At 42.0% G+C, this 13156-nt stretch overlaps 1 protein-coding gene across 1 annotated transcript; it reads right to left on the reverse strand.

Annotated features, from left to right (window-relative positions):
• Positions 1–7660: 7660 nt before the first annotated feature.
• arcn1b (archain 1b) lies at positions 7661–13006 on the reverse strand. The gene is made up of 10 exons (XM_080855620.1): positions 12871–13006; positions 11228–11494; positions 10950–11129; positions 10485–10681; positions 10053–10217; positions 9703–9868; positions 9343–9490; positions 9125–9233; positions 8803–9007; positions 7661–8670 (listed from the first exon to the last, which is right to left on the reverse strand). Exons 1-10 carry the CDS (start codon positions 12871–12873, stop codon positions 8581–8583), a joined length of 1530 nt encoding a protein of 509 aa, XP_080711746.1. The 5' UTR covers positions 12874–13006; the 3' UTR covers positions 7661–8580.
• Positions 13007–13156: the final 150 nt, after the last annotated feature.

Here is a 13156-nt window from a genome sequence, read left to right on the forward strand (position 1 = left end):
TCAGTACAACACAGCAAGGATCACCATCAGTGCCGTGCAAATCCTGAAGTCTTCTTCTGTGACTTCATCAGTGGTTTGATGTTGTTTCTTCTTCTCTTGTGTACACAGATGAGCCAACCACACCGTTGCAACCACAGCAGGCCCAAGGAACCGGGAGCCAGACCAAGATCCCACCATTTGGGAATGACTCATAATTTCTACATTCACATGATATTCCACTCGGCTCTTGCATGAAGTGTTCCATTGACTTTGACGGTTTGTTTCCCAAAGACGCAGAGCTCAACAAGAATTCCAATGGTGTCGGCACAAAGGAGTTTTTTGTGTGTCTGTAATCCCAGTGGAGGGTTGGGGAAGGGGCTCAAATGCCCAACCAAACGCTAGGAGACCTGCCTACCACATGGCCCTGGTGCACGCACAGGCAAAAGCCCCCTGATGCCAAGAGACATTGAGGTGAAATAAATCCTTTCACATCTTTGCAAAGCTGAAGGTCAATAAATGGCAAATATCTCCCAATAGGAAGTGCCTCAATGGAAAACAAACCAGATTTGTTTGTGTTCGCTGTGAATGCATCAGAACACATTTGGTATTGTTCTTTAATGCCACCTAGTGGAAAGTCTTTGACAGTCAACTGACTTTTCCTGAAACTTAAGACCCCTGTTGTCATGACAACTTCTACAGACTGAATGCATGTGCAGCAACTGCAGGGTAGAAGAAGAAGTACCCCCATCCCAGCTCAATGTATTTCTCATCTATGTACACAATGTTACCAGTTACGATCCCCAACTCAATCTCTAAACCCAAGGAACCTACAAATTGCAAGGACAAGTGAAATCCATTGTTCTAACTGAGGTCTGCACATTTCTTTTATTAGTTGATTGTCCAAATAAAAAGTAATGTTTCAGTATTTCAGCCTTTACAGTAGCATCAACTTTTCTCATTCTTTGTCAATCAGATGTTTAAGTCCAACATTCATCAAGTTCAGGGCTATCCAAAGTCTATTCCATTCCCAATTCCACCTAAACAGTACTAGGGATCTGATCACATCCCCTGACTGCTATTTAGAACATAAGTGAGGGTGGAGAAGGACAAACTCAACTAGGACAGTGGCCTACCTTCCATACAGTACTGAAACCCACAGTAGAAATGTTGTACACCTTCAGGGAGAACACCATTAACCACTAATATGACACAAACCAGAACTTCACCAAAAATGGATCAGGAAAAACCTACGCAAAACAACTAAAAAACCTTTGATGTACCATCTCAGACAGCATAACTCCAGACATTTCAGCCAGTGCCAGGCTACATCCGTTGGTGTGGCTGGTCTGAAGATAAGACAAGGGATATACACTGCAGGTTTCACAGCTGGGTGAAGTAGAACCAACTACTTGGCACCACATTGTGGACTGTTGACAAAAGTAAGGATTAACTTTTAAAGGAGCTACAAACACTCTAGATTGGATTTGACTGCATCGTTTTCAATGATCCCTCCCCTTTTTCCTGATTAATATTCACAGCCTATGTTTCAGTAACGGAAAATAAATCTGACAACTGATATTTGTCAAATTTTAATGTAATGCTTCATAAAAGTACAACAACATTTGCACAAGATCTTCCTCAAACTGGAGAAATTCCAGATGAATCAACAATTATACGTCACAAATCGCTATGGAATATTCCAGATAACTACTCTAATGAGCCAAATCGTTTCCATTCTAAATTTTAATCAGAATTGTTAGAATGCTGAATACAGAAAATGTACCTTACCTGCTAGTGATTCCCTGTCGCAAAGGGAATAAACAGCTAAAGTAGACAACTGCCCAGCTTGTCAGAAGAAGGTCCCTTAAAAAATTCCACACTGAAAACTTGAAGGACTCCCAGAGAACTGTGCCAGGTGGTTATCCATGCTCTGTGGTTCCTGCACTGACAGTACAGTGGGAGGATGGGCTGTCATGTTGTCAGAAAGGACAGAGACGGTGTGACATGCTCTTCGCCTCCAGGACAGCGACACACTCCAGCTTCGTTGGCTCCTCTCACTCTTTCCCTCTTACAGCTTTCCTGTGCCGGAGACCCCTCCTAACGGGACACAAAGCAGTCATTATTCCAACTCAAGAACTCCTCACTTGTTCACAACCCATGTGGACCTGTACCGTTGGGCCAGGCCCCTTTTTTGGAAGTTGAGTGAGCAGTTAGAGAAATGAAAAAGGAAAGAGACCCAAAAAAGATCCAAAAATGGATGAAAAACACAGGGATTTCTGTCTGCATTACACCATAAAAGGATTTTCTGGATGGCTGCCATCTGAGAGACTGCTTCTAGTGAGTCCAAATGCATGGCCAAAATCTAGCTTATACCACCTCACTCAGACTCATAGCTTTCTTAGACACATAACTTGATTTCCTTCCAAAGAAGGGGTTGGAGGGATGGAAAGAACTCGTAATCAGTAGACTACTGTTTTCCAAACATAGTGACAGACGACAGTGTTGACTGCAGAGCGTTATTTATCCATGATAATAGGATATTTGTTTGATTATCTGTCCATATTTCATGCATTTTTTCAAACATATACAATCAAACCTCTATGTTCAGTTCACCCCCAAGGATTCGAACGGAAAGGGGCACGCTACACTCTTTCTCTAGAAACAGCTGATATTCAAATGCGTAGTCTCCCTCTCTTTACAATAGATAAGTTGAATCAACAGCTGCAAACCCACAGGAATGGATGTATGAATTATGACAGTGGAGCCCATAACCCACCAGAATGTGTCAAAGTGAAGAAAAAAAAAGTGTCAAGGGGAATGCAGGGAATTTTGTTGACTTAAAGTTTTGATGAGTCACTCAGCCATCTGGCCGTGAGTTTACAGAGCAGTGAAGATTGAAGACCAGCCTGTCATTGAAGCTGCACTGGCTCATGTTTCACTCGGCTTTAAACCACACGTTAAACTTTAATTACCATCCCTCCACAGTGGCTTCCAGAGGAGTGCATCGGCCTTACCCACAGTGGGAGGAGAGGAAGTGTACGGCCCCAACACTGGGTGTAGTGTGTGGATGGCTGAGGCCTCCGGCACGCTAAATGAATAATTGAAATACTGTTGAACTCGAACCTTTCAGTGTCACACCCATACAAAGTAGTAGATGGTGTTTAAGATGTCCCCGTATGCACTCCGGTGGTTAAGAAATGTTCATACCAGGAAGTGTTGATTGGTATTGCAGAAATCATTACATTGGATGGTTGCTATGGAGACAATTGTAAGTTTTACCTTCCTGGCATTTCCTTTGTTTGTGCTTACATTAGTTAAAATAATCCTAGAAAAAGGCAGACATTTGAATCCATCACAAACACACCAGTGTCTGTTCACCGGTTAGAAATAAATGTGATGAGGTTTCATGCTGATTTCTCTGTCACCTCATACAAAACATGCTGTGTTCCCATCGTACAGCAACGTGTAGGCATGTTGGTTAATCCTACTTCCAACAGGGTGTTCAGCCCTTTTCAATTATGCACAATTTTCGAAGTATTTTTAAATTAAGACTGTTTTTAAAAGTCACCTTTTTATCGGAGTTTGGGCTAATGCTGGCCTCGTGTTAATTGGTCTGTGGCAGTTTGGTGTGTATGTGCTATGAACAGTCAGTTGTCACTGCATGCCTGCATTATTCCTCAGGTCATGGTCTCCTGGCATCAGTGCAGGCCTGCCCTGTAGTTACCACACCCCTGATGTTGTTGTTCTGATGTTTATAAACAAACAAATTCCCCTTATACAGGAAGCCCCTCCTTTCTGTTTTCTGATAATATTATGTTTCATAATGCCCCTGTACCTTATGTTGCTCTACACTAACATACTGGAAAGAGCAGATGATTTTGGTAAGGCAGGAGTTTTCAGTCTGAGAACTCCATAGCTGAGACTGTAGACGTTGCTTGTGACAATGCTCTAGTGCCCCCTAATGGATCTTGATCTGCATTTCATTTTGAGTTGCATAATGTGACCTCTGTCAAATTGATGAATTGAAACAAATATTCTGAAGTATTCAAAACATTTTTGAGGTGGTCTGAGATATTAAATTACCACAGGAAAGTCTTCAAACATTATTCCTTTCCACAGTGAATGTGTGCTTTGGAAGACAAAGTGACATTTCTTTTTAATTTACCATTACCTTTCGTCTAAAGGCTTGTGTTAAATATCCTGTTGCCTCTGACATCACTAAATAACGCTAGTAATGCTAGAATTGCTCCATAATCTCCATTTGCTGCTCTCTGTATGCTGTTGCAATCAAGAGTACATACATAAATCTCTTCATTACAATTCAAATACTGTTCTAGTTACCTCTAAGGTAGATCAGTCTTTATGTCAAGATTTATAGCCTACCTTTTCAGAGAGTCCTGTAGCTGAGTAACGGGAGGCAGAGGTCTGCCAAACTCCTACATGAGCTTTACTCGGAAGTGGACTGGACTGTCTTTGGGCTGACACCATAAATATGGCTTTATGTGGCACACCCTCTCCCATTGACTTGTGAGGGTATAGTGGAGACTTCTTCTGCCCGCCCTTATGATGATGAAGGCCCTCTGTGTTTCATTAAGGTTGGGTTCTCTTCATTCTGCACGCTTTGGAAAAAGTTTCAATATGGATTCTCTGAAAAGCAATTATCTTTATGAAACATTTGCCTTTGAAGCGTTTGTCGGCAAAAAAAGGGGGATTCAGGACTAAAATGCCAATGAAGGTTATTTCTAAGGCCAAATCTAAGACTGTAGAAAGGTTTTTCTTACTGGGCAAAGCATTTCATTCTGCAGTGTGAAAAAGGACTGGGTAGAACTCTCCGTTTTTGAAGTTCACCTTTACGGCAGTTCATGGGCAATATAAGAATATTCTACTGGTTCAAGAATTCACCTTTTATTTCTTAGCCTACACAGTTCAAAAGTGGCAGAAATCCTTTTGGATTTAATATTGCTCTGGCAAAACTCAAAAAGTGAATACCCCTCCACCAAAACCCACAGCCTTTTCCATAACACTATCCAAAATGTAACATGGTAATGCCAAGAAAGCCCCTAAATAGGTCTGGTTGTACCTTATTTATGACTAGGAGTCTGTTGTACTGTTTGTCCGGTCACGCAGAAGGACATTCCACATATTCCCTCAGAATGCCTGCAATTTCCTGTCCCTTGGTCTGTCACAGCCCTCAGAGACTTCCAGCACAACTGTTGATTTCACTTTGAACCTTCTGATGCCATGTGGAGCTTTGTTTTTTTCTGTATGTATTTAAAAAAAAATGCTGGTTTTTACTTGATGGCAACTATTTCATATATGTTCAAGTAAGTGCTGTCGATTAAAATAATTAACAAATTAATCGCACAATTTGCTGTGATTAACCACTATGAATGACTTTCTTTTCTTCTTAAGTCTGAAGCTTTTAATAATGGATATTTAAACATATTGTGTAGTGTACTGGGACTGATGCATGTGTGATGATCCCAGTGATCCCAGTGTTCGTAGGGTAGAATGTTTATGTCTGTAAATTCAGTTAAGTGTTGTCATTTCATATGTTCATGTCTATATGTATTTTTATTTAGATAGATAGATCGATGGATCGATCGAGATGATGGATGGATGGATGGATGGATGGATGGATGGATGGATGGATGGATGGATGGATGATGGATGGATAGATGGATAGATGGATAGATGGATAGATGGATAGATAGATAGATAGATAGATAGATAGATAGATAGATAGATGGATAGATAGATAGATAGATAGATAGATAGATAGATAGATAGATAGATAGATAGGTAGATAGGTAGATAGATAGATAGATACTTGATTAATCCAGAGGGATATTTTAGGACATCCAGTAGTTGATACAATTTACACATCTCAGAGACACGCATACGCAAATCACATACACATAGGGAGAAGGTGTATGTGTATGTGATTTCTTATGTTCATGCCTAAATATGTTTTTATTTAGAGATGCGGAGTCAGTGTTATTTGTTAATGGCCTAGTGTGATTTCTCACTGACCACGCCCATGACAGATGAGACTGAAGTCTTCCACAAGGTTGTTGTGTCAAGACCACTCCCACTTTTAAGGAGCCTGCCCGCTGTGGTCCTCCCATGTGATTTAGCGTCTTTCCCACCCCAAGTCAGGCTGATGTGTCTGAGAATACAGTATATAAGCCAGCTCCAGTTTCCATTCTGTATCAGTGTCTGAATGTTTGTGCTGTGTGTTAATCATTGTTCCAAGTCTTCAGCTGGATAGCCTGAGTGTGCCCCTAGCCTAGGAGCAAGCCCCAAGAGATGCTGACGCAAACAACTTTGAACTTACCACGACTTGCTGGAGACTTACTTCCTCCAGGTGTAGCTGGCGGCCAACTTCAACTGCTGGTCGGTGGAAGAAACCACAATCCAGGTGTCCCTTGCATTGGAAGAGAAGGCGCCCTGATTGTTAATGGATCTGTTGAAAACAAGCAAGCTGGCCCGCCATTAAAGGAGCCCTCCAGCATCGTTTGAGCTGAGGGCCAAAACACCATGTGAGACAAGCCGAGTTGAGTGACAGTAAGGAGGATGTGACCTGCCAGGCAGCAGATAAACCCCCACAGCATCCAAAGTGGGGTCCCAAGTGAGCAGCGAGCCAGTCAGAGGGGTGCTACCAGTGTGGGGAGGCTGGGCGTGTAGCAATCCTGCTTCAGTCAAACTGAAGGAGGGTGACACAGTGAGTGGACTATCACCCTCATCCATCGCTGCTTCCCTCATGCCATTACACCTGTGACTTTGGTGGTTGGACCATTAATTGACTCTCATATAGAACGCATCCTGGGCTGAGTTACATGGTGAGCCTTGGTCAATACAGGGTGCATCATTTCCCTGGCACCGAAAAGTGACAAAGATTTAGTGCATTGGCACAGTGACAGGGAGAGAGCTCAGATGAGGGGGAAGAAAACCCTAAGAGTGCTCATCGCATGCCAACCGTTCCAACATTCATTCTGGCTGGCCAGCATCCAGAACGAGTGTGTCATTGGACTGGACCTGCTGTCCAAGCGGGAACCCTGGCAGTTCTGGGTGCTCCTTTTTGGGACTCTGCAATGAGCAAAACCACATTCATGGACCTGATGGAGATAGTCCTGGTCGGTGTTCCCCAGAGCCACCTCGTGCATACAGCTGACTTCCATAGCTGTTGGTGCTAAACCTGCAGTGACACAGTGAACACGTAGGCTCACCATCAGCTGCCATAATGCCATTAGCCTGGCCATGAGGAACTAGGGTTCCTGGCAACATCCCACCATTTCTTCAGTAGCTACCACCTGCCTCCTTGTGTAAGAAAACTGTTGCTCCCTCCTTGCCATGAATTGTGAATAATTAAATTAAAACAGGATGCCACACTACCCCTTTGGTAAAAACTAAAGATGAAAATGTAACTACCTATGTTATACCAAGTAGTGACAATTATGCTGTATATTTTGAGCAAGACAATGACTTCTGTCAGTTGAGAGAGCCAACAACCAAATCAAAATAACATACACTTTCAACAGAAATAATTTAATAATTGCTTTTATTAAAGTTTATATAATATGTATTTGTACAGTGGAATGTAATTTCTCAAACATTTTATATTAAAATTCCATGATTTCAATTTTTTTTTTGCACCATAGAAATGTACATGTAAAAAAAAAAAAAAAGACACTCTTATAGCAGAAATGTGTTGTTACGGAGTTCACAAACACCTTTAACAAAGACAATTCAAGAACTACAGGAACTGAAGCATTTCGTTATAAATTACCTAGATGTCACTTTACTGTCATGTTATTTAAAGTAACAATAGTGCTTAATGAGGGATCTGTTGAGCTGTTCTCAACCTGCTCGTCATTTCTAGGAAGATACTGTACAGACACAACAAAAGGAAGAAGTGACTTAAGCTAAAACTGCTTGTGGAGGAACCTGGACATATTTTGTATGTAACTGTAACCGAACTGCCTTAAAACTGAGTAAATGAGTGAGTAAATATGAGAACAGCAAAACCAACCACTTGACAGTTATAAAATGTCAGCATTAAATAACATAACACATACTGCCAAAAATAAATCTATACTCCTTGTAAAAAAGTGAAGTTAATAGGGAAATAGGGTGCCACTTTATGGTAATTTATCAAAAAATAGGCAGCTGATATGGAGCTGATGTTTCCTGTAACTCTATTTGTTTTCCACTTTGGTCTGATATTGATGCACCTGCAATGTCATGACGCAAACAAGGATGGTGCAGACTTACTGCAACAGGCTCTGGACACCTCACAACAGAAACGATGTGGATGATGAAGAAATATCAAGCCTCTTTGACCGATGTGCCGAGTCTGTCTTTAAGTGCACTGTGGGAGTTGCTCAACCAGTTAGGCTGATTCATTGGCAATCTGGCGCTGTTCTTCCATATTTGGTTCATTTTAACTTTTAATACTTAAATGTATATTCACTTCTTCTAATAAAACCGTATATATACACATCAATATCATCACAAAATAAAATTCTTTTCTGAAGGGAAAGTCCAATTGACAGGTACTGAACCCACAAAAAGATAGATGAGCTAAGCGTCACTTCTCTGTTACAATATCTCATATTTATCAGTCACAAGCGAGGTTTCTGTGGAGAACCGCACTTGGCCATCTCCATTAACAGGGGTTACTTTGACAACCTAAGGGGAGAAAAAAAAAAAAGGTTTTAGAACTGTCAAGCAAACAGATGGCTAATGGCTTCAGCTGGAAATCTCCACCATATCAACAGTGTATTGATTATTGTCTGTGTTCACCATGAACTAAAAACATACCTGTATATCGCAGTAGTTGTTTGTAGAGACAAAAGACACACTGATTGGGAAAAAGTCACTGGCTTGGCCAGCAATGCTGAACTCCATGCTTCCAGTCCTGTTATCTGCGTCAATGACTGGGAGAGACCACTCCAGAATGTTCCGTCTGTTGTCATGGCGATACTCGCCTTCCACATCTCCAATCACAGGGGCTCCCACACCCGACCTAAACCAATGAAAACTCAATAAGATATGGACACTGAACAAGTACTGGAAACACATATATGTTTAATGGTACTGTGAGTAAGGATAGCACTATTTGCAAAAAAGCCAGTAGACTCACGGCAGGGGAATTGCAATGACTACATCCTTGAGTTCAAGGCCCTTCTGCTGCAGCTCATACTCAATGTTGACATCACACCCATTGGAGCTCTCTGAGGGCCAGCAGTTTACTACAAAACAGAACATTATGAACATTACTACATTATGATGAGATGATCAACACATGTAAGTAGCAGAAAAAAACCTGCACAACAGAAGTGGAAGGTCTATTACACTTACTCGTTAGAGGGATGAAGGACTCATCTGTGGTCTGCAACCTCCACTTCAGAACCCCTATGTCATTGTTTAGAGGGAAAGACTTCTCTGTATTCTTCAGTCCAATCAGAGACTCAGATGAGAAGAGCTTCTTGTCTACATTGGGATGAGTCTGACACAGAGAGGTAGGAGGCCAAACATCAGAACCAGCAATAGAAGAAAGGTGCTCATACGGTTTTACTGATTGTAAGACTGATTGATCTAACCTATCAAGCTAGTACACCTGTCATTCGCATGGATTTCTTAGCAATTGGATCATGATCAGATAGCAGTGTCCAAAACTATCATTTCTGGAAGCTCTGCTTGATACGGTTATCTTCATACCTGTAGCTGAGCTCCTTTTTTATCATTATTGGCGACGTGCAGCTGAATGCGGCTGCTCCCCTCATCCCTAATTTGGAGTGTGATCATGCCGAGGATCTCCATGCTCTGCAAACCTCCATCACGGCCACAGGCCAGGGACACCTTCTCTTCAACCCTCAAATGAACACTGCAGAGGAAGGGAGAACTTGAACAGGCGGGTTCTTTGGTGTGTCAAGCAGTGATCCAGAAAAACATATTTACCTGACATATAATCAGTCACCCAATACACGGGTTAATGTAGGATACTTAACAACGTTTACATTTTGTCCTGTGAAAAAAAATCTGGTGATATGAAGAAGTATCTGCGGTACCTCTCTGTGTTGACAGGTGGCGGTAAGGCTTTGCTGGCATCTGATTGCTTCCTTCCTGTACCAGGCATGATGATGTTCTCCCCTTCAGACTTCAGTTTATCGACAAAGTCGTCCACCTCCTTCCCTCTGGAGCCCAGCTTAAGAGCCTTATTTGGACCACTCGGTCTGTAGAGAGACATGACAGGATCCACCTGATTTCAGTACAAAACCACTACGTTCTTCCTTACAGTTCCTCTTACCTCTGTCCTGTTGCATTAAGTCACTAAACACATCATACACCACACCAACCAAGTTCATGTTCGTTAGCAACTTTATAGGTTCCGTAAAACAAATAGACCTGGCCATGTAATAGAACTTTAAGCCATAACTATAATAATAATAATTTAAAAAACCGTCATATATAAATAAAACAAAGAGCAGATTTTGTAATACCTGATGGGAGCAGGGGCCACTTTGGGCCTCTCTGGTTCAAACGTGTCTTTGATGACAGCAGCTGAGCGGGCAGTGCTGGCCCCACCGAAGCCTCCGTAAGAGGGGGCTTTTATCCCACTGCGTTCGGCATCCCTCCGCGCCTGCTGCAGCTCCTTCGCCTTCCTCTTCATTTCTGCCTTTGCCTCCCTCTCCTGGGTCTGTTCACACAACAGAAAGGGAATTAAGCAACTGTAGGTAGCAACAGGTTAGAAACAGGTGTTGTCAGGTTGATCAGTTGTGGGGCAAAAAATAAAACAAACATTTTGTACAAGCCACTTAGTTGTACTGAGAGCTGTACGGACTTGAATGCATATACTATTGATGCATAACCTAAAACAAGGACAAAGAACAATTCCAAATACATTGCCTTTTGTAGTCTTCAGTGTCAAAGGTCACCACTCACGTTTCCCACAACACAAAGCTCACCTCTCTGACAGCACGGAAGACCCTCTCCTCATGGGAGTCCATCTCTGTGAACATGCGGATCTGGGTAAGGTTGACATTTTCTCTGTATCCAAGGGCCACGATCTCATCGAAGGCGAATAAGAGATCAAAGCAGTGGTCAGAGATCTCCCCCTCGTCCAGTGTGCGGCAGTACTCAGGGATCTGACAGGACATTTAACAATGAAATGTCACATACTCACAGTGCACAGACACTCACCTAATGAACTGACATGTCCAAATGACCACACACAATCACATACCACGCGCGAAAAGAGCCGCAAGGTCTCCAAGTCCTCTAAGATGTTGCTGTTCTTGGTGGTGAGGAGGACCATGTACAGCTTCTCCAGTGGCTGGTAGACGTAGCGCACGCTGTCCGTCTCCACAAACGTGTGCTGCTTGCCCATGATGTTCATCAGCTTTGGGAAGGCCGCAAGGAGGCACTCGATACGCGTCCTTGTCATTTCCACAAATTGCCGGGACAAGAGGGGCTTGCCTGCCTTGGTACACACTGCAGCCGCTAGAAGTACCTGATGACGAGAGGGGAAGATTACAATGGTGGCCTACCAGGAAAACAAAAGAGTACAGCACTGAACAGCTGGACAGAGGTCCAGTTACTTCATTCAAATTGTTTCTAAGGCAGTATGCTTCGAACAGTGGGGGGAAATTTAGATCAGGGATCACCACAGATCCCCCAATACTACCAATCCAGTAGTATCATGATTGAAGATGGCGTTATTTTAAGAATGAATAAGGATTGTACTGTGCTGTAATTTAAGGACTTCCAAATCTTTACATACTGCTCTTTTCATATCACTTGAAGAAAGCATTCACTAGAGGATTTTTTAAAACGGATTGCATTAGTATGCTAGAAGAAGCACATTAAACAGACTATTAATACATTAATAATGTATCAATAGATGACATTTGATAGAGGACTTGGCAAAGAACGAAACAGTAAACGGATTGCTTTTCCAGGTATGATATCAACAACGGCATTGGCAATCAGCATGGGCCTATCTGGATGCCATCAACAGCTTATAGGTAACTGGTTGTAATGATTCAACAAACCCTATTCGTGGATTTAAATTTGAGACAACAATTGGTTGGGTCACGTTAGATGGCTATCGTGCATAAGATAAGTCCTTATAGCCCTCACTATGTCTGTCTAAAGTTATTTTTACTGCGTGATCTTCCATCACCAATAATGCTTGTATTACAACTGATGAAAACCTCAAATAGTTGACGTTAATTGATAATGCAACCACAGTCTCAAGACAAATAAATTGTAATGAGTCAATGAGTTGTAATCATAAATTGTGATATGAAAGAATCTAGCTACTAGCAAGCTAGACTAGCTAGCGTTAGACTGAAACTTTGGACTGAAACGCCAGTATGCTAACAGTACCTTTGATTCGAGACGCTGTTGGCGAGACAGCTAGCGTTAACTTTAGCGTATTCTACTTCAAACTAACTGAGCGGTAACAAAGAGTATACATGTAACTAATATTGCACCAGTTCCCAATGGGTACATAGACCACTATAAGTACACACAAACAAATCCCGATCAGCACGTTCAATTTAACTAGTCAAAGAACAACTCCCTTCAAACTCTGTTATCTGAATGGAATGCCAGCAGCTATCGTTAGCTATCTTAACTGTGAAGAGCTGGGATACCGAGACTACCAACAAACACAGTTTGCAAAAATAAATAGCGATATTGCTTGGTGGTCAAAGTGATAATGAACTATTTCGCAGTTCAAAATCCTGTACGTCAATTATTGCAAGCTATCCGACTCGCCTCAAAGCTATCATCTCAGAAGAAGCTCAATAGTAAAACAAGCTAAGTTCACGTTACTTTAAAGCTACAACAGCTAGCTCGATGCATTAACAAGTTATCACTTACCATTTTGGGTTTCCTGTGATTTAACCTGGTAGAATCCCTAAACGTGACAGCCTTATTTCTTCCACGTTTGCCAAAATTGTAATTAAGATAATATCACTCTTGATTAGCTCATCTGTCAAAGCTAGCTAGAATTGAGATAACTTAACAATATGGCAGAAGGACGTAGCCACGTCTCCAGTAGTGACGAATGGATATTGGCTAATGGTCTGACTCAGAGCTAGCGACAGCGACACTACACTTTCTCTGGCTCATCACTCGCAGGCAATCCTTCCACTGGGTGTTCTAA

This window comes from Sprattus sprattus (assembly GCF_963457725.1).
Source record: "Sprattus sprattus genome assembly, chromosome: 17".
NCBI classification, from domain to species: Eukaryota; Metazoa; Chordata; class Actinopteri; order Clupeiformes; family Clupeidae; genus Sprattus; species Sprattus sprattus.

Excerpts from the sequence above, each read along its gene's own strand:
- arcn1b (XM_080855620.1), bottom strand. Across the intron at positions 10,682-10,949 it reads TCTTCCGTGCTGTCAGAGAG|ACCCAGGAGAGGGAGGCAAA; the intron begins GTGAGCTTTGTG and ends TTGTGTGAACAG. Across the intron at positions 9,234-9,342 it reads GTCCTTCATCCCTCTAACGA|TAAACTGCTGGCCCTCAGAG; the intron begins GTAAGTGTAATA and ends TCTGTTTTGTAG.